At 46.5% G+C, this 21,179-nt stretch overlaps 1 protein-coding gene across 1 annotated transcript in view; it reads left to right on the plus strand.

Annotated features, from left to right (window-relative positions):
* HSD17B12 (hydroxysteroid 17-beta dehydrogenase 12) overlaps positions 1-21,179 on the plus strand; it is a 253,973-nt gene that overhangs the window by 56,258 nt on the left and 176,536 nt on the right. The window contains exon 6 of the mRNA XM_065592787.1: positions 969-1,034. Coding sequence (XP_065448859.1) covers positions 1,025-1,034 — 10 coding nt within the window. The 5' untranslated portion in view covers positions 969-1,024. The remainder of the gene's footprint in view (positions 1-968; positions 1,035-21,179) is intronic.

A 21,179-nucleotide genomic window follows, 5' to 3' on the forward strand; every position in this document is an offset into this window, starting at 1 on the left:
TGCGGGAAAATATAGTATCTTTTGCTAGCTTTGTCACAAAAGGCTTTTTGGCTTGTAAGGGTATTTTTCTGTTAATGTATCTATTAGAATTTGTCTTTTGAAATGTAGAAAAATGCATTTAGGTAGAAGGAGAGTTTTCATCTGCTTTTTCTAAGTTACATTGGAAAGGCAAAATAAATAATAATAACAGCGACCAGCAACTCTGTACTGCAGAAATGTAGAAATCTGCAAGAAAATTTGCTAGTTAGAAAAAGACTGAACTTGAATGTGCAATTCATAATAAACATTTGATGACTGCATTTGCAGATCTGTTATTGTTCTGAAGAATTTTAAAATAGCCTTTTCCACTAAAATGATCAAGGAGTCCTGTCATGTGTATGTGTATGTGTTGGAGTGGAGAAAGCTAACATAATGTCTGTTGTTATTGTACCATATGTTAGCTGCTGTTTATACATTGTGGTAGAGGAGGAAAGTATAGGAAACAGACTGTAGCTTTGGTGGCACAAAGTTGTCTGAGTGTAACAAAAGGGTTAACAGTGGAGTTGAGCGTGTGCAGTATGGGAGTTGTAGGCAGTAAGAATGCTGGGAGCTGTCGTAAAACTCTCCCTTGCTTCTTCCTGTAATGGCCGATTGTAGGGAGGTAATGGGGGTCTTTCTCTCTGGCAAAAGCCTCATTTCCCCTATCTAAATGCAGTAAACAGCACAAATGTGGGGTCATTTGTGCCAGTTAGACGTGAACAAGGAAAGGCTGCAATTGATCAAGTCAGAGTGGAAATTCTGAGCAAGGGAAAAGAGCTTTTTAGATCTCTCTCGCTCTCCTGTGTTGCTGTAAATGTCATTATCCGGTCGGTTGTTGCCTTGCTGGCAAAATGCTGCCTGTCTGTCATGCGGCTGTTAAAATCTCTGCTGACTGGGGGTCTCTCTTGCTGTTTATTATGTTTTTTTATTTTATTTTCTCTTTCTTCTAGGCAGAACCTCGGCATTGCTGCAGCAGGCCTGGTACAGTATTCGTAGCTTGCTTTACATGCACTCAGGTCAGTTGTGTTTTTGCTTTGGCTTTTGTCACGTTTGCTAGGAGGATTCGGTTAGGTTCGCTGCGCTGTGGTGCTCACTCACCTGCTTTCTGTGTCAATGGAACTGTTTGCCTTTTTGCTGTATCTGTTGGTGAAGTGATTGACTGTTTCTGCTCGCTACTGGGGTTTCCCTTTCTCTGTAATGCCTGCCTGGGGGGAGGGTGAAAACACTGGTGCTGTTTGCAGCCTTTCTTTGTAATTTTTACCCTGCTAATAAACACCTTTGTAGCAATAATGGATTTTTTTTTTTACCTGTGTGCAATGTGTCCTTGTCAACAGGCGCCATTCAAACGTCAGCGCCACAAAAGTGGGCGCTGCCGGTGGTAACAATAGTGAGGTTTATATTCACAACAGTAAGCCGCTGTTTGTAAGGAAATATGGGCCTTCGTCTGGCCTCAGAGTAATGGAGAATGTGGGGCTTGGTCTAGGCAATGGCCCTGGGGATTTGGGATAATAGTGAATATTAGGTTTGGCCTGAGCTATGGCCCCAGAGACACCAGGGCGATAGTGTGGAGCTGGTTCCAAGCAGCAGCCCCAGGAACTTCAGGAGGTTGTTTGATATTCACTGGGTATAATCCTAACGAGTTCACTGCTTATTCCTGCATTACTGCCCATCAATGCATTGTCTCTCATTCACTTCCCAGTGCACTTACGTCTCCTCTGTGCATATCGCCGGACTGTCCTTTGACACTGCTCACTCACGTGGCTTTCCGGCACTGCTTACCTGTGCGTCACTGTACACGTGTCCACCTTTTTGTAGGCGCTATGTCAGTGGTTCTCAAACTCTTATACTGGTGACTCCTTTCAGACAGCAAGCCTCTGAGTGTGACCCCCCCTTAGTAAATGAAAAATTTTTTTTTGTCTGTTTAACACCATTATAAATGCTGGAGGCAAAGCGGGGTTTGGGGTGGAGGCTGACAGCTTGCGACCCCCCCATGTAATAACCTTGTGACCCCCTGAGGGGTCCCGACCCCTGTTTGAGAACCCCTGCTCTATGTCAAAATGAAAACACAAACCCCAAGAAATCAATCAGATTATTGGATCTAATGCTTGTAACTCACAGGAGGATTGTTGTACTATAGATAAGAGTTAGAAAGTATTTTTAGTGTGGAGAGGAGAAATTGGGACTAGTGTGGAAAATATGTGAAGGGAGAAACTGTTTTTTAGAGAACATGAAGCTATTGCAGCAACTCTGGGACTTTAATTCTGACTATGAGGCATTTCCCCTGAGTGGAAAAATATATAGATATTACACATTCATTTAATTTATGTTAGTTATCGGCCCAAATTGCAAAGGTCAGCTCTAGATATGAACTTCCCCATTTTTCAAGGTGATTGGGACCTGTCATCTGGTCTGAATCCATGTCTACTATGTACAAAGGAAGGAAGGAAGTTGGTGTGTATAATACATTAGTATGCAGTGGACTTTCAAGTATCATTTTCTTACATTTTAAGGGTCTGATCCTGCAGGATATTGAGCACCCTTAACTGTAACTGACTGCAACGAGAGCTGACAGAACTCAGCACCTCACAGTTTTTGGACAGTATTATCTCATTTTAGGTATTTTTTTTCTTCTTTTTATATATGTTTCACATGCATCCATGAATTGTAATAGAAAACATAATGTGTTCATTTGTTCAATCTGTTAGTTGCCCAGGAAAAATTGGATTCTCGAGGTAAAACTGAAAAGAGAAATATTTCATAATATGTTGACTTTCTATTGCAAATGTAGTTCTGGGCTGGGAGACTGAGCTCTCTTGGGACTGCAAGCATTCTCACATTTGGATCAGAATTTGTAACACATAAAAAGACAATAACCATCAGTTGATGTACAATCCCTAAATTATACAGGCCTGAGTCTAATAGGCAGTGCAAAGATAACAAGGAAACCCATTTTTTCAACAGGAAAGAGGAATTATCGTGTAGGCGGAAAGGTCTCAGTTTACATGGAAAAAGAATTGTTGGATGCACACAAAAAAAAAGAGACAGGCATCTAAACACCCACTCTACCTACCCCAGGTAATAGAGACCTGGATACATATGTTCTTTCTACACTTGAGTTAAACTACTGAAGAAGAGTTTAGAAATGGAATCAATAAGTTCAAAAGTATGACAAGAATTGCACAGCATCAGAGAGAAGGAAAATGCTTGAACAATATTCAGACATATCAACTAGCACCCTTAATGTGAATTGCTAATAGGAACCACTGTTGGTCAGTTCTACAATCTGGAAATTAGTGCTTCTGGATTTCAGTTCCTGATTAATTCAATAACATTAAGAATGTACTGGGCACTCAGAAGAACAAATAGAACATATCCTCTGCTTTGAGGAGTTTATAATCTAATTTTGGACAGGTGACAAAGAATGGGAGCAGCAAGCAATGGGGATTGCTATGTGGAAGAGGGCAGTAGGAAAGAAAATAGTTAAAATAATATATGGATATGTAGGTTTGTTATGGGCACATCTTGAGATTCTTCTATTACAGTATTTTTCTCTCTCATTACTTGAATTTCTTCTCTCTTTGTGGGCCTTACCAGAAGAGGAATAGTTAAATAATATTTATTATCTATTGAGCATCACCATCATTGGTATGCTCTGCACTGTGCTGAAAGAGTGGAAAAGATGCTCCCAGCTCCAAGGAGTTTATATATTAAAATGGACACACAATACAATTTGGACACCTTGTGCACTAGCTGATCTTTAAAAAGTCCACTCACACTGTGATGACTTTCTTTCCTGGATGGGTTATTGTTGGAAGACTTCATGGAAGAAGTGTTTAAGGAGTAATATAAATGAAAAGATGCATTTAGTGCAAAGTCATTTAGTGCAAGAACTATTGTGTCCTTTAAGGAGATGTACAACCAGCTTACTTGGGATGTTACTGAGGACTTTTGTTTGTTTTGCTGCTGTTTTTTAGATGGCTTGGACAGAAACATCAGTTAGGGGACGATTTATTAAAAAGGGGGTGCTCTGTATCCTAGTAAAGAGGAAGCAATAGAAGTCGATAAATTACAGGTAGGAACTGAAGAGAAACAGTCAAATAAAAAAGTCCCATTCAATTACATCACATGAAAACAGACAACTAAATATGGACAAATTTGAACTAAGTGCTTGTATACAAATGCTAGGAGTCTAAATACTAAGATGGGTGAACTTGAGTGCCTGCTGTGAAATGAGGATATTGCTATAACAGGCATTACAGAAACTTGGTGGAACATGTCAGGAGTAAGGCCCTACAGCTGCACCTGCTGAGGACTCCTGACATCCTAGTGAGTCAGCTAAGCTGCCTGATGGACCACCCTGCCTGATTTGGCTGAGGAAGCCAGCAGGTCACTTCTTAAGCTCAGCAGCAGCAGTAGCTGGCTGGCTGCTCAATGCACATGCCCACGGACTCTCTGCCTCCCTGCCGTCTCTTGCCAGGTCCTTCTCCTGCTTTACTCCTCCACAGCTCCAGTCCAGATCCTGCCCTGCACCCAGTCTTGTTCTAGTCCTGTCCTAGCCTTGCTCCTGCCTCAGAACCAACCCTGTTCCTGCCTTCCCTGGTTCCTGGTAATCCGGTTCCAACCCTTGGCTCTAATTCCTGACTCCAACTTTCTCAATCTTTGGCTCTGGTTCAGACTCCAGCCATTAGGCCTGACCGCCTACAACTGGTCCCCTGACAGAACAATGATAATCGATGGGATACAATAATACCAGGATACAAAATACATAGAAATGACAGAGTAGGTTGTGCTGATGGGGTTATGGCACTGTATGTGAAAGAAAACAGAGTCAAATATAGTAAAAATCTTAAATGAACCAAACTGTACCACAGAATCTCCATGGATAGAATTTCCGTGCTTGAATAGTAAGAGTATAGCAATAGGAATATACTACCAAGCACCTGACCAAGATGCTGATAGTCATTGTGAAATGCCCAGGGAGACTAGAGAGGCTACAAAATCAGAAAAACCTAGTAATAATGGGGGATTTCAGCCATTCGCATATTGACTGGGTACATGATACCTCATGATGGGATGCAGAAATAACATGTCTAGACACCGTGAATGTGACTGCTCCATGGAGCAGCTAGTCCTACAACCCATAATGGGAGGGGCAGTTCTTGAGTTAGTCCTAAGTGAAGTACGGGATCTGGTCCAAGAGGTAAATATAGCTGAACTGCTCAGTAATAGCAATCATAATATAATTAAATTTAACATAGTTGATGAAGGAAAATACCAAAGAAATCCACCACAGTCGTCTTCTTGTGTCCTTGTCACAAACGAGGTTTTTTCCAGAACTATGCACAAGCAATGGCTCTTTCTGTCACTGCTGCAAGGTCCTCCTCCATACAGGTCTCCCCAATTCACTGCACTAACATATATTCCTGTCATTAGAGTAGCCCCATTTGATCAGGTTAGTCTTTGATCCACCAGTTTGCATACACAGGCGGTTCAGGCAGTGCCACATTGACCAGTGTTTATTGGCCCCTCTGGGAAGGTCCTCCTGGGGTTTCAGATCTGCTTGTGCATCCGACTGCATTAGTCTTTTATTCCATAACCTCAGTCGTGTCTTGCCAACTGTTGTCTCCAAAGGCACAACACTTGTTATAAAACTCTTTCGTAATTTAAGGTGTTCTGTTACTCCTGTGTAACAATATAGTGGATGACTTCGGTCTTCCATCTGCCATGATCTTTCCCTTTGGCTTGCTACCTTCCTGCTAATATCAGGTGGTGCAGTGCCAGCCGATAAGTACAGGCTATCCTTTGGTGTTGGCTTTAGAATTCCAGTTATTACATGACAACTGTCATTTAGAACCAGGGCTAGTTTCTTAGCATAGACCAGGGGTGGCCAACCTGTGGTTCTGGAGCCACATGCGGCTCTTCAGAAGTTAATATGCGGATCCTTGTATTGGCACCAACTCCGGGACTGGAGCTACAGGCGCCAACTTTCCAATGTGCCCGGGGGTGTTCACTGCTCAGCCCTTGGCTTGGCCACAGGCCCTGCCCCCACTCCACTCCTTCCCACCCCCTTCCCTGAGCCTGCCGTGCCCTCGCTCCTCCCCTTCCCCCCGAGCCTCCTGCATGTCATGAAACAACTGATTGGGAGGTGCGGGGAGGGAGGGAGAGGGCTGATCGGGTGAGGGGGAGCTGATGGGGGGCCTGCTGATGTATTACTGTGGCTCTTTGGCAATGTACACTGGTACATTTTGGCTCCTTCTCAGGCTCAGGTTGGCTACTCCTGGCATAGACAGATTGTTCACATAGTGGACATGTATACTCTGCTGTAGAGTAGCACATGGTAATAGCAATGGTTCGCAAAGTAGCTGGGTTAGCTATCCACTTTGGGGTGACCATCTTTCGGAGGATGTTACTGCAGGCACTAACTTTCCCTTCCATCTTTTCTACATGTGCTTTGAAGGAAAGTTCTGTCCAATGTCACCGCCATGTAGATCGGGTTGGGTGATTAGCCAGTGGGATTCCATCCCAGGTGGTGGTTAGTTTCGGCTTGGCTTCTCGATGGCATAGGTAAAAAGCCGTCACCTCTGTCTTGGTCTGGTTGGCGCGAACCTGGTTCTTATTGTAATAAGCTGAGAGGTTGTTCAATGCACATGACAGTCTGTTCTCAACAGTGGCACTTCTCCTGTAATGTGATGCATAGATCATAGACAAATATGAAACTCATGTTGCTCTATTTGGGCAGGTCATTGGTATATATGTTGAGGGTTGATGCTAGCACACTGCACGGTGAGAAGCCATTTCATTGTCGTCTCCAGTGGCTCCATTTCTGGCACAGTTCTACGTAAAAACATCTGTTCTCCAGAAGAGATCACATGAGCTGCACTAGTTGGTAGTCATGCATCATATCTAGGGGCCTACCAAATTCAGGTAAATTTCAGTCATAGGATTTTAAAAATCATAAATTTCATGGTTTCAGATACTTAAATCTGAAAGTTCACGGTGTCGTAACCATGGGGGTCCCAACCCAAAAAGTGGATGGGGAGGGTGGGAGCGCAAGGCTATTGTAGGGAGTCACAGTATTGCCACCCTCACTTCTGTGCTGTTGTTGGCGGTGGTGCTGCCGGTCGCCCAGCTCTGAAGGCAGTACTACTGCCCGCAGCAGCACAGAAGTGAGGGTGGCATGATATAGGGGGGTCCTCAATTTTGGGAGGGGCAGGGCTGGCCTTATGGGTGGGCAATGTGGATGACCACCCAGGGTACTGTGGTTGGGGGGTGGGGAGGGTTTCCGTGGTGTCCCCCCCACACACACACACAGCCAGCCCAAGGCCCCTTTGCCCCCAAGTGTCGGGGCGCTGGGCCCAGAGACGGGGAGGGGCAGGGCTGGGGGCGCCCTGGCCAAGGGCTCCTACCATACACTGGGCTCCAGCTGTTGTTCCTGGTCAGGCTGATGAGGGATGGGATTTCCTCTTCCCCTGCAGGGGCTTCCGCCAGGGCTGGGTCAGACCCACCTCCAGGAACTTCCCCCTTTTGGGTTGATGCCCCCCAATTAGAGAAATGCTGGTTTCCCTCATGAAATCTGTATAGTATAGGATAAAAGTACACAAAAGAACAGATTTCACGGAGGAGACCAGATTTCACAGTCCGTGACGTGTTTTTCACGGCCATGAATTTAGTAGGGCCCTAATCATATCGTAGACTTTGGCAAGCAGGTTTTGGTGGCTGACTGTATTGTATGCCGCTGATAAGTCTACAAACACAGCACCTGTTATCATGCCTCTCTCGAATCCATCTTCCATATGCTGGGTGATATTTAATATTTGGCCAGTGCGAGTCTAAATCTGGCTTGTTCTGGTCTTAGATGCTGTTCAATATGAGAGGAGAGGTGATTGAGAATAAGGCGTTCAGAAAGTTTATAAAGGTGACATAGGACTGATATTGCCTTGAAGTTCTTTGGGTCAGATGCATCCTTCCCCGGCTTCAATTGAGCTATTACACAGACTTGTTCCCATAATTTAGGTATAGTAAGGGTTGATGAGCAATTGTTAAAAAGACATAATACCCATTTCTTGGTTGCAAAGTGCTTAATCTGCTTCCTGCATATGTTGTTGAGTTTTGAAGGAACTCAAATTTGAAATTGCAAAACTACTAACTGGTATGTAATTGTCACAGGGTGCTCTACTCCTTGCTGGAATGCCTCATGGCACCAGGAAATTAACTCTGCCTGGCTGACACCCCTTCCTGCAGTTGCAGTCTGTTACTCTCAGTCTTGCTCTCTTGGGATTCAGCTGCTCCCGCTTCATGGCCCTTCTGCTCTCTCCTACTGGGCTTTATACAGGCCCCTCCTATTCCTGTCCAGCTAAGAACCATCTCTAATTAGTCCTCATTGCTCCCTGGCTCCTCCTCCAGGTGCAGCATAAGCAGTTAATTGGCCCAGTAAGCCACCTTAACCGTTTCAGGCCTTGTGTGGGGTGGACACCCTATCGCTTAAATCAGCCTTTATAACAGATGATTGGAGGATAGCTAATTCGACACTAGTGCTTAAAAAAGGCTCCAGAGGTGATCCTGGCAATTACAGGCCAGTAAACTTAACTTTGGGCAAATTGGTTGAAACTTTAGTAAAGAACAGAATTATCCAGAGGTGGGCAAACTTCAGCCTGAGGGCCACATCTGGCCCTGCAAATGTTTTAATGCAGCCCTCGAGCCCCCACCGGGGAGCGGGGTTTGGGGCTTACCCCGCTCTGGCGCTCCAGCCGGGGACAGGGTCGGGGGCTTGCCCCACTCCGCACAACTCCCGGAAGCAGCAGCATATGCTTCCTCCGGCTCCTACAGGTAGGGGCAACCAGGGGGCTCTGCATGCTGCCCCCGCCCCCACGGCTCCCATTGGCCAGGAAACGGCAGACAGGGAAGCACACAGAGCTGCCTGGCCACGCCTCTGCGTAGGAGCTAGAGGGGGGACATGCCGCTGCTTCTGGGAGCTGCTTGAGGTAAGCGCCGCCCGGAGCCTGCACTCCTGATCCCCTCTTGCGCCCCAACCCCCTGTCCCAGCCCTGATCCCCCTCCCGCCCTCTGAACCCCTCGGTCCTAGCCCGGAGCACCCTCCCACACCCCAACCCCCAATTTTGTGAGCATTCATGGCCCGCCATACAATTTCCATACCCAGATGTGGCCCTCGGGCCAAAATGTTTGCCCATCCCTGGAATGATCAGACACATAGATTAACATGATATTTTGGAGAAGAGCCAATATGACTTTTGTAAATGGAAATCATGCCTCGCCAATCTATTACAGAGGGGTCAACAAGCATGTGGATAAGAGTGATCCAATTCATATAAAGAACAGGAGTACTTGTGGCACCTTAGAGACTAACAAATTTATTAGAGCATAAGCTTTTGTGGGCTATTGCCCACTATGCATGCTCTATTATGCATAATAAAGCTTATGCTCTAATAAATTTGTTAGTCTCTAAGGTGCCACAAGTACTCCTGTTCTTTTTGCGGATACAGACTAACACGGCTGCTACTCTGAAACCAATTGATATAGTATACTTTGACTTTCAGAGAGCCTTTAACAAGGTACCACACCAGTGGCTCTTAAGCAAAGTAGGCAATCATAGGATAAAAAGGAAGATCCTCTCATGGATCAGTAACTGGTTAAAAATAGGACACAAAAGGAAGGAATAAATGGTCAGTTTTCACAGTGGAGAGAGGTAAATAGTAGGGTTCCCCAAGGATCTATACTGGGGCCAGTGCTGTTCAACATATTCATAAATGATCTGGAAAAGGGGGGATCTGAAAGTGAAGTGGCAAAATTTGCAGACAATACCAAATTACTTGATCTAGTTAAAACCAAAGTTGACTGTGAAGAGTTACAAAGGGGTCTCAAAGAACTGTGTGACTGGGCAACAAAATGGCAGATGAAATTCAGTGTTGATAAGTGCAAAGTAATGCACACTGGAAAACATAATCCCAACTATACATATAAAATGATGGGGTCTAAATTAGCAGTTACTACTCAAGAAAGAGATCTTGGCATCATCGTGGATCATACCCTGAAAACATCTACTCAGTGTGCAGCAGCAGTCAAAAAAGCAACAGAAAGTTAGGAACCATTAAGGAACATCACAATTCAAAGGGTTGGTGAATGGCCCTATCACACCTTGGAAATATACTACATTCAAGGGAGCTCTTCTCATTGACTCGAAGGCTAAATGTAAAAGATAAAACAGGGTCCCAAGAAAAATTGTCATCTCTTTGCTGTTTGAACTCTAAACTAAGGCACAGACCCCAGATATTACCCTTGCATCCTCCCTGAAAGCTATTTTGAATGGACAGATTACTACATCTCTGTTGTCTTTAGGAACCATAGATGATAACTCATTTTTATGTGTATGCTTGCTTGTTTTAACCTATAAATAACTCTCTAATTTCTTTTTTCTAATTAATAAACCTTTAGTTAGTTTATTACAGGATTGACTATAGGCATTCTTTGGTGTGAGATCTAAAATACAAACTGATCTGAGGTATGTGGCTTGTCCCTTAGGACTGGAAGTAACCTGAATATATTGTGTTCTGTGGCATAGGTGACCAGTTATCACTAAATTCAGCTTGCCTGGGTGGTGAGATAGGCTTCCAGGGAGGGAAGTTGTTTTCTTCTACAGGTCTTCAGTTCTGTATTACTAACTATCAAGCTTTGTTAGCAAAATATGATTTCAGCAATTACCAGAAGATAATCCCCCTCGAGGATAGTGCCCAATTCTTGGCCCTCTTGAGGAAGGCAGTGCTATGCAGCTGACACTGCATCTAGAACAGTGGTTCTCAACCAGCAGGCTGCGGGCCGCATACGGCCCAATTAGCACACAGCTGCGGCCCAGCTCAGCTGCGTGGCAGGGTCCGGGTTCCTGGCTACCTGGCACTGTGGGATCTGGGCTGCCCTACTGCCCAGCACAGTGGGATCAGGGTCAGAGCTGCTGGGCCTGCTCCGCATGGCAGAGGTCCGGGGTCGAGGCTGCCAGCCGGTCCCGTGGGGTCGGGGGTCCAGGGCTGCAGCCTGGCCCCGTGGGGTTGGGGGTCCAGTGCTGCTGCCTGGCCCCACAGGATCTGGAGCAGCTGTGCAGTTGGGGTCCGGGGCTCCCAGCCGGCCCTCCAGGGTCGGGGGGTCCAGGGTCCGGGGCAGCCGCCAAGCTCCAGGGCAGCCGCCCAACTCCACATGGTGATGGTCAGGGGCTGCTGCCGGCCCCGTAAGCTCTGGGTCAGCTGCGTGGCAGGGGTTCAGGGTGGGCAGCCAGCTGACCCACACGGTGAGGTTCCAGGGCAGCCACATGGTGGGTATCTAAGGCTCCCGGCTGACCTTGTGCAGTTAGGGGTCCAGTGTCCGGGGCAGCTGCCTAACCCTGCACGGTGGGGGTCTAGGGTTACAATCCGACCCTGCTGTAGCAAGCTCCGGGGCAGCTGCATGGTGGGGTCCAGGGCAGCGGGGATCCAGAGTTCGGGGCTGCTGCCTTTCCCTGCAGGATCTGGGGCAGCAGGGGACCGGGGCTTCCGGCCAGCCCAACGGGGTGGGGAGTCCAGGGTCCGGGGCAGCTGCCTGGTCCCTGCAAGCTCTGGGTCAGCCACATGGTGGGGGTGCAGGGCAGCCACATGGTGAGGGTCCCGGCTGACCTTGTGGGGTCATGGGTCTGGAGCACCCACTCAGCCCTGCCTGGCCCCACAATTTCCAGGGCTGCCGCCCGACCCCACAAAGTCTGGGACAGCCGCGTGGCGGAGGTCCAGTGCTCCTGGCCAGCTTCGAGGGTCAGGAGTCCGGAGCACCCGCCTGGCCCCGCAAGCCCTGGGGCAGCTGCATGGTGGGGGTCCAGGGCAGCGGGGATCCAGAGTCCGGGGCTGCTGCCTTTCCCCGCAGGATATGGGGCAGCGGGGGTCCGGCGCTCCCGGCCAGCCCAATGGTGGTGGGGAGGTCCAGGGTCCAGGGCAGCTGCCTGGCCCTGCACTGTGGCGATCCGGGGCTGCCTCTGGTCCCTGCAAGCTCTGGGTCAGCTGCATGGTGGGGGTGCAGGGCAGCCACGTGGTGGAGGTTCAGGGCTCCCGGCTGACCTTATGGGGTCAGGAGTCCGGGGCTCCCACCTGATTCCACGCGGTGGAGGTCCGGGGCTGCTGCCTGGCCCCTCAAGTTCCTGCTGCCTGGCCCCGCAAGCTCTGGGGCAGCTACATGACAGGGATCCAGGGTGGGCAGCTGGCCGGCCCTGCATTGAGGTCAGGGGTCTAGGGCACCCGCCCAACCCTGCACGCTCCAGGGCGACCGCACGGCGAGGGTCCAGGGCAGTGGGGATTCAGGGTCTGAGGCTGCCGCCTTTCCCCGCAGGATCTGGGGCAGCCGTGCGGCGGGGGTCCGGGGCTCCCGGATGGCCCCACAGGGTTGGGGGTTCAGGGTCCAGGGCAGCCGCCCGGGCCCAAGAGCTCTGGGGCAGCTGCCCGACCCTGCATGGTGGGGATCTGGGGCTGCTGCTGGATCCCACAAGCTCTGGGTCAGCCGCATGGCGGGGGTCCAGGGCAGGCAGCCGGCTGACCTGCGTGGCAGGGGTTCAGGGCAGCCGCAACCTCCGGGGTACCCACCTGGCCGCACAAGCTCCGGGGAAGCCGCACAGCGGGGCTCCAGGGCAGCGTGGATCCGGGGTCCGGGGCATCTGTCCAGCCCTGCAAGCTCCGGGGGAGCTGCTCGGCCCCGCAAACTCTGGGGCAGCCACTTGTTGGGAGTTCAGGGTCCATGGCAGGCAGCTGGCTGGCCCTGCATGGTGGGGGTCCGGAGCAGCCGCATGGTGGGGGTCTGGGGCTCCCGGCCGGCCTCACCTGGTCAGGGGTCCAGAGCAGCCACCCAGCCCAGCAAACTCCGGGGCAGTCGCATGGCAGGGGTCCAGGATCCAGGGCCTCTGCCCGGCCCTGCAAGCTCCGGGGCACCCACCTGGCCCCGTGTGGCAGTGGTCCACCTTAACACATAGCGAAGGGGTTCTACTCACCATATTTCTTAGTCCCCAAGAAAAATGGAGGATAGAAACCCATTCTTGACCTTGGGCAATTAAATGTTTTTATTCACAAATAAAATTCTGAATGGTTATGTTGACATTAATAATTCCCTCCCTACACGAGGAAATGCAGTTCACATCTCTCGACGTGATAGACTCTTATTTTCATGTGGACAATCATCCATCCCACAGGAAGTTGGTTAGGTTTCTGGTAGGACAAGAACACTACTAATTTAGAGTACTCCCATTCGGGCTAGCAACAACACCCAGGGTTTTCACGAAGGTCTTCTCAATGGTGGCCACCCAAATGAGATGTCATAGGTACACAGTCTTTCCATATCTGGATGACAGGCTCCGTATTGGTCTCTCTAATAAGGGAGGTCCAGTCGGTGACTTTGTTCTTGCTTCATCTTCTGGCAGTCTTGGAATCTATGTGAACAAAGAAAAGTCCACTTTGACTCCCGCTATAGAGTTTATAGGAGCAACCCTAGACTTGATCTCAGCAAGGGCCTACCTCCCTAGAGAAAGATTGCAGACCATGAACAATTTTATAAGAAAGTCACTTTCAGATCACAACCACTGTCGGTCTGCCTTTCCCTATTAGGCCACATTGCATCATGTACTTCTATAACACTGTTCACCAGTCTTCACGTACACTGTCTATGGGTCTGGCTCTGATCCATCTACTTACCAGACAGAGACCACATAAACATCAAAGTAACCATTCCCATTAGAGTTATCACTTAACTTGCCCGGTGGATTAACCTGGAACACATCACACTTGCACTCGGTGTAACCATTATCACAGATGCATCCCTTATTGGATGGAGAGCTCATCTGGACAACCACAATGCACAAGGCCACTTGGCATCCTCGGGAGACCAGGATGGATATCAACTAGAGCTGAGAGTAGTTGGATCATATGAACGGGAACCATAAACTCCCGGAACATTAAATCTCACCAAATGAGGGTCAATCCATCCTCCTCATCATATCCACTCATTATACTCCACACCCGAACATAGCCACTTTATGAACTTCATACCCTCATATCTCAATGCCTGTACTTTGACCCATCAACCCTTTACTCCCAATCGGGGATATTGCAGTTTATATATTCCTTATGCCACCTGATCTTAAACCAAACTTTGCACCCTCGATAATCTGTACATTATTCCCTGATAACCAGAAACTTCTATGCTCAAACTCTGTTCACTTTTTTTTTTTAACATCATCTTAATAACATTTTTATGTCTGGCTTGCAACACATTCCTCCCACTTATTCTGTCTCGCCATGTTCAAATGTCAGACAACATGACAGCGGTCTTTTACATAAACAAACAAGATGGAGCAAAATTCCTTTCTCTCTACTTAGAAGTAGTCAGTTGTCTGAACTGGTGCTTCAGTAACCACATATCTGTCTTGGCTACATACCTACCTAGTGTACAGAATTGTTTAGTGGGCAATTTCAGCAGGTACTTCTCCACAGACAATGAGTGGGAGATACACAGTTCCTTCCTGAACAAAATCTTTACACAGTGGGAAACACCTTCCTGGGATCTGTATGTATCCCCAAACGAACAAGAAGTTCACCCTTTACTGCTGCAAGGCAGTTCTGGGCCATGGTTCCAGGGATGAAGCCATTCTGTTATCCTGGACAGACTATTTCAGATCTGTGTTTCCTCCCATCCTTCTGCTACCACAAGTTCTATGGAAGAATCACTGAGACAAAGCTTGGGTCATTCTCACAACACCCAACTGGCCCAGACAGTTCTGGTTTCTGGACCTTCTGTGAATGTCAACCTGTTGTCCCATCAGTATCCAACCCTCCCTGTATATACTAATCCAGTAGAATGGCAAGATCAGACATTCCAACCCAGGCCCACTTCACCTCATGGCCTGGTATTTGGATGGGCATCAGACCTAGAATGTTTGTGCTCGTAGACTGTTTAGTCTATTCTCAATCAAAGTAGGAAAGTCCCAACCTGCAAATGTTATCTGGCTAAATGGAGGTGTTTCTCTACCTGGGGATAATGTAATTAGTCATCTCCAGAAATTGCAGGTATCCCTGCTGTATTAGGCTATCTCCTGTCATTGAAAACTTCAGGGTTTTCCATTAGTCCTCTGCAGGTCCATCTAGTAGCAATCAGTGCCTTCCATTTGCCAGTAGAGGGAAACTCCATTTTTACTCACCCAGCAACAATTAGATTCCTGAAGGGCCTAGTTAAGACCTTGCCACTGCTGGTGAAACCTGCACCACAATGGGACCTCAACCTCATACAGTAAGTACTTACCAAACCACCATTTGAACTGTTGGCCACATATTCTATGTTTCAGCTTCCATGAAGGCACCTTTTTAGTTGCCATCACATCAGCTAGAAGGATGAGTGAATTGGGAGCACTCCTGGCATACCTGCAATACACTGTTTTTCATAAAGAGAAGGTTTTATTTTGCCTGCACCCGCAATTTATCCCTAAAGTCACTTCAGAGTTTCACATCAATCAACCTATCCACTTACCAGTATTCTTCCAATGAGGAGAGGAAACTTCACTCTCTGGATGTCAGCTGAACTCTGGGATTCTACCTGCAAAGGACAAAACTGATTAGAAAATCACCAAGGCTATTTGTCACTATAGCAGAACAGTCATGAAGGGCATTGTCTGCTCAGACACTCTCTAAGTGGATCTCTGGCTGCATCATCCTGTGTTACTAATTAGTGCATATTCCTCCCCTGGATGGGGTGAGAGACCATTCCATTCGGGCACAAGCAATCTCAACAGCATCGCTTTGAGAGGTACCCATAGTGGATATCTGTAGATCGGCTACCTGGAGCATAACCGATACATTCACGAAGCATTACACATTAGTTCAAGTGTCCTCTGCAGATGCAGCTGTTGGAACTGCTGTGTTACAAGCATCTATACCAACTGCATCCTCTCAGCCCACTTCTCTTTAAATATTGCTTATCCATCATCCACATGTGGAATACACATAGGGACCAGCATTCAAAGAAGAAATGGAGGTTACTTACTTGTAACTGGAGGTTCTTCAAGATATGTGGTCCCTATCTGTATTCCACTACCTGTCCTCCTTCCCCTCTGCTTGGGATCTTATTTGCTTTGTGATAAGAAGAGGAATTGGAGAGGTGTCAATCTGCACTGCCCCTTATACTCTCAGTTTAGAGCACAAGGGGAGTAACTGTGCAGGCGCAGACTAACAAACACCACTTGCCAGAAATCTCTGATCTCAGGTGTACGGTGCACATGCATAGCAACCTGATCATTGGCAGATGGAAAATTAATTTTTCTTCAGATGAAGGGTTTGGGAATCAGGCAGGCGTATGTTTGATCAGGTGCTTAGAATTAAGTGGTGTGTGCTCTGTGAAAACTAGCTCCCTGCAATTCCCAAAGGGAAAATGCTTCTGAGGGCGGCAGCATCCCATCCAGCAATTAAAGGTCTGTGATTGTACCCTGTGCTGGACCTTTTTTTGGTGTCATTAGTAAACAAAAACTGTAGGAGAAAAATTTTCAGGGTGAAAGATGATGTCACTAGACTATCCAGTCTACTGAACCTGCTTAAAGAAGGGTATAGAGCAGGGGTAGGCAACCTATGGCATGTGTGCCAAAGGTGGCATGCAAGCTGATTTTCAGTGGCACTCACACTGCCCGGATCCTGGCCACTGGTATAGGGGGCTCTGCATTTTAATTTAATTTTAAATGAAGCTTCTTAAACATTTTAAAAACCTTGTTTACTTTATATACAACAATAGTTTAGTTATATATTATAGACTTATAGAAAGAGACTTTCTAAAAACATTAAAATGTATTACTGGCATGTGAAATCTTAAATTAGAGTGAATAAATGAAGACTCGGCAACCACTTCTTAAAGTGCTGACTCCTGGTATAGAGGTATAGTATAGAATCAAATTCTAACAGCAAAATGGAAGATGTAGATAAGACTTCTAGCAAGGAGAATAATGAAGGATTATTTTATTTAACTAAGGCTGGGGCTTTCAAAAGAGCCTAAATGATTTAGATGCCGCAAATCCTATTCAGTTTCAGTGGGAGCAGGGTGCTTAACTATCTTACCCCTCTGAAAATCTCCCTTTTAATGACTGTGACTGTCCTCAAGTAGGTTCTGGGGAGGTGAGAAGCATTTAGGGAACTCTCTGAAAAAAGAAAGAAGTATTCTTGGATTTTAACAACAGGGGCCTGAGAGTTATAAGTCTTGACTGCTGTTCCTGACAGTGTCATATGCCACGTCTCTGTGCTTCAGTTTTCTCGTCTGCGAATTGAGAATGATATATACCTACTTCACATGCATTCCATGAGGCTTAATTAATTAATGTTTGTAAAGTGCTTGGAGATCCTAAGATTAAAAGTATTGTAGATATGCAATATTACTAAGTTGTAGAAGTGCTACCAAAAATATTTGACAAATGGTGGCCCTCAGGTAAGGGTCTGGAGGAAGGGTGATGTTTTTCAAATCTTTAAAAATAAGGGGAAATGAATAAGCCAAGATAACCTGACTTCTGTGCCTCTTAATTCTCTGGAAAAACATAAGAGGGGAACACAGAGCTATGGAGAAGAGGAAGCATTACATGATTGCTGCCTTACATCTGTGAAACCCAACTCATGCTATACTAATTTTCTCATCAACAACAGATGCATTGGAAAAAGGGAAGGCCGTAGACACAATTTCAAGTTCAACATAGCACCACACAAAGATGCACCGAAAGATGATTCTAGATAATATGATACAGTGAATAAACAATGGGTTATAGATGGGGAAACAAAGAGTTCTCATCAAAAAGCAGATGGGGCTGAGGGGAATGCATCATGTGAGATAACACAGTATGTTGGTATTGGGACCAGTGAAATGAATGATGTCTTTTATTCATTCCATAATGGACAAGTGTCCATATTACTAACTTACTATTTCAAAAGGCACTGACTGGCAGTGTCAACAGAGACGCCAAGGAATAAGCAAGTGGGACCATGTTGTCTTGCCTCTAGAGGTGGGCTTTCCTACTCAGAATCAACAGGGTGCATTAGGCTAGAAGAAGGTTAACCTTCTGCTTCCACTGCTCACACTGTGTATTTATTAGAGAATGTCACACTCTGGAGCTCTTAAATCAGCACCTACATGTTGAGGATGTGAAGCATTCCCCATTATAATTGCTTATGGAAAAGTCCTACAGAATTCAAAAGGGATTGATAACCTTTATGTACAATTTATTAACCAACCTTCAGAAATCTATGGGATAATTAAAAAAAAAAGTCTATAGAAAGGATAACATCCTGTAAATGATCTTAGTCCCTCCCTGCTCCTCAACAGGGTACATAGACCCTAATTTAGTGTCAAAACTCACCCCTATGTTCTGGCAATTTGTTAAACTTTTAAAATTTTGAAAATTTTCAACGATTCTTGCACAAAACCCAGCCTAAGCTTCTTCCCCAAGATTGACTGTTCCTATGGTTTTCCTCTAGGAACTCCTTTATCCTATTTCTCTCTGGCCCAAAGAAACATTCCCACCCTTTTTCTGGTGGCTAGCATGACACACAATAATTATCTCCCACCTTAATGCAGGGATTTTGCACTTGGGCCTAAGGTAACTCAACAGAAGGGTCCTAGAGCCTAAAATTCTCTCTTAATTTCTATAGGTTTGTAGTGTAATTTCTATAACTTCCTATTGGTGTAATTCCTGTTAAAGGAACTTTCTCAGAAGGATCTACAGAAATCAGTGTGCCAGTTTGGCTCTGCATTCAGCAGGATGAACATGCCAACTATGTCTTGCTTTAGGTGAAACTTCTGTTTCTGCAGTTATACTGTGGTGTTTATTGTTCAGCAATTCAGGACTTAAATTTTTGAGGCAGAAAGGGAGGTTGCGGAAACCTTAGGTTTACAAAAAAAAAAAATAATTAATACAGGTGCCATGCAGACTGGTAACCTGAAAAACTTGGTATGAGGCAACTTGAAGCTAGGACAGCTCAGTTGTATTTCCCCCACCCCCACCAGTCAGCAAACATAGTCAGAATATGTGTCGTAACAGGTTTCGCTAGAGATGGGAACCAGAGCATACCTTTGCTTTGTTTTTTAATTGTAATAGTTCACATGTGTGCTGCATTAACACTGTAGAAACCTCTGAAGGGAACTACTATAGAAGAGAGGGAAAGAGCTGCAGTTAGACAGGTTGTTAGTGTGAAAAACAAATTTGTAAAGGGATCAAATTTGCTTGGGTCGCAAGTATGTCACTTAGATGATGTCTGCAGTAGGAGCACTTTTCCGGTATAGATATACCAGTATACTGTACCAGCAAAACACTCCTAGGGTATGTCTACACTACCCGCCAGATCGGCAGGCAGTAATTGATCCAGCGGGGATCAATTTATCGCGTCTAGTCTAGACGCGATAAATCAACCCCCGAGCGCTCTCCCGTCGACTCCTGTACTCCCGTGCCGCGACAGGCGCAGGCAGAGTCGACTCACTGCGGTGAAGACACCATGGTAAGTTGATCTAAGTATGTCGACTTCAGCTACGTTATTCACGTAGTTGAAGTTGCGTAACTTAGATCGATTCCCCCCCAGCGTAGACTAGGGCCTAGTGTGGAGGCAGCTGATATCAGAAATCTGCTTCAGCCACAGGGGATTTAACCCAACTGCAATTGCTGCTCCAGCGAGCTGGGGACCACTGCTCCAGTGACAGGCTGCCAGTCAGCTGTTCTGGCAGCTGCTGCTCTGGTAGCACTGGGGTTGGCTACCAGTCGGCTGTTCCAGCCACCACCACCCGCTCCCACCGCTGCTCCAGTGGTTAACAGCTGCTCCAGCTCTGTCCCAGAAGACGTCATGGAGGTCCTGGAAAGTCATGGAATCTGTGACCTCGGTGACAGAATCATATCCTTACTCATTACTTATAAAGTGAGTGACTCTTAGCTTGAGAGCCCCACTGGATATCAAGTGTTGGGCTGGCTCACAGTAAGAAGGGTGTTTCTCAGCTAATCATGGCCCAAGCCATGAGAAAGGAAGGAAGATGTCATGGCTAAGGCACTGGAATGGGTTCTCACTGGGATAAATAAATTAATATTTGTGAGGCACTCAGCTGCTGCAGTGATCAGGGACACAGAAAAGCCTATTAATAAAAATTACTGGTGCCTTTTGTAGTAGAGAGAAAGAGTCTTGAGCCCTGGGTCTGGTGCAAGATCTGAGTCCTGAACTATAGGCTGTGAACCAAAGTCAGGCCATGTATTAAAGCAAATAAGCATCCAGTATATGAACTTGGCAAAGTTGTTGCTAGTGAACTAGGCACTAGATAGTTATGTAAATATCTAGTCATATGATTTGTCTGAGATATCAAGAAGAAGTGGAGGTAACAAACAAATATCATGAAACAGGGAAGATAAACAATTTATGAACTATCTCAGTTGTTTGTCTCAGTCTATAAATGTTGGGGTACCACACCTTAACTCTTTGTGTGGTGTAGGGGACAGCAGAGACTGCCCCTGCTGACAGAGCCACTCCTTGCCACTGGGCACTCATGTATTAGTGTACCTGTAACCACGGAGCTGGGGCACTAGGACTGTGCCAGGAAGGCAATAAACCTGTCTGAGTGGCTTTTGCCACTGAATTATGCCTGTGGTCTTTCTTTATGAGTAACGTCAAGCTCTGTTGAATTAGCAAACTGCATTATCTGTTGATAACATTGGAGCTCCAATGTGCTTGAGCGTGTTTCTGAAAATGATCAATTTGACTCCCTGATTCTGACATCTTGTGGGAAAATTTCAAGACTAAGGCACTGTCTACTGCCAAGTATATCTTTGGAACAACAAAGGAAAAAGACCCTGGCTGGTTCACAGCGTCTGGACATCTGTTGCTCCCATTCATAGAAAAGAAGAAGCAAGCTCACTTCACTTTACTTCAACAACCAAGTCCAGAGCGTTAAGTTCAAAGAGGCTAAGGCTGTAGTCCAGAAAGCCACTAGAGAATGTGCCCAAAAAGTATTAGCAAGACCTGTGCAAAAAGATTCAGACCTGCTTTGAAACGGGACCTTCATCATACCTATGATGGAATCAAAGAGGCACTTGGGCCAATTTGTAAAAACACCTGCAAACTTGAAAGTGAAAGATGGTACCATCCTGACTGACAGGCAAG

Source organism: Chrysemys picta, chromosome 4 (genome assembly GCF_011386835.1).
Source record: "Chrysemys picta bellii isolate R12L10 chromosome 4, ASM1138683v2, whole genome shotgun sequence".
In the NCBI taxonomy this organism is placed as follows: domain Eukaryota; kingdom Metazoa; phylum Chordata; order Testudines; family Emydidae; genus Chrysemys; species Chrysemys picta.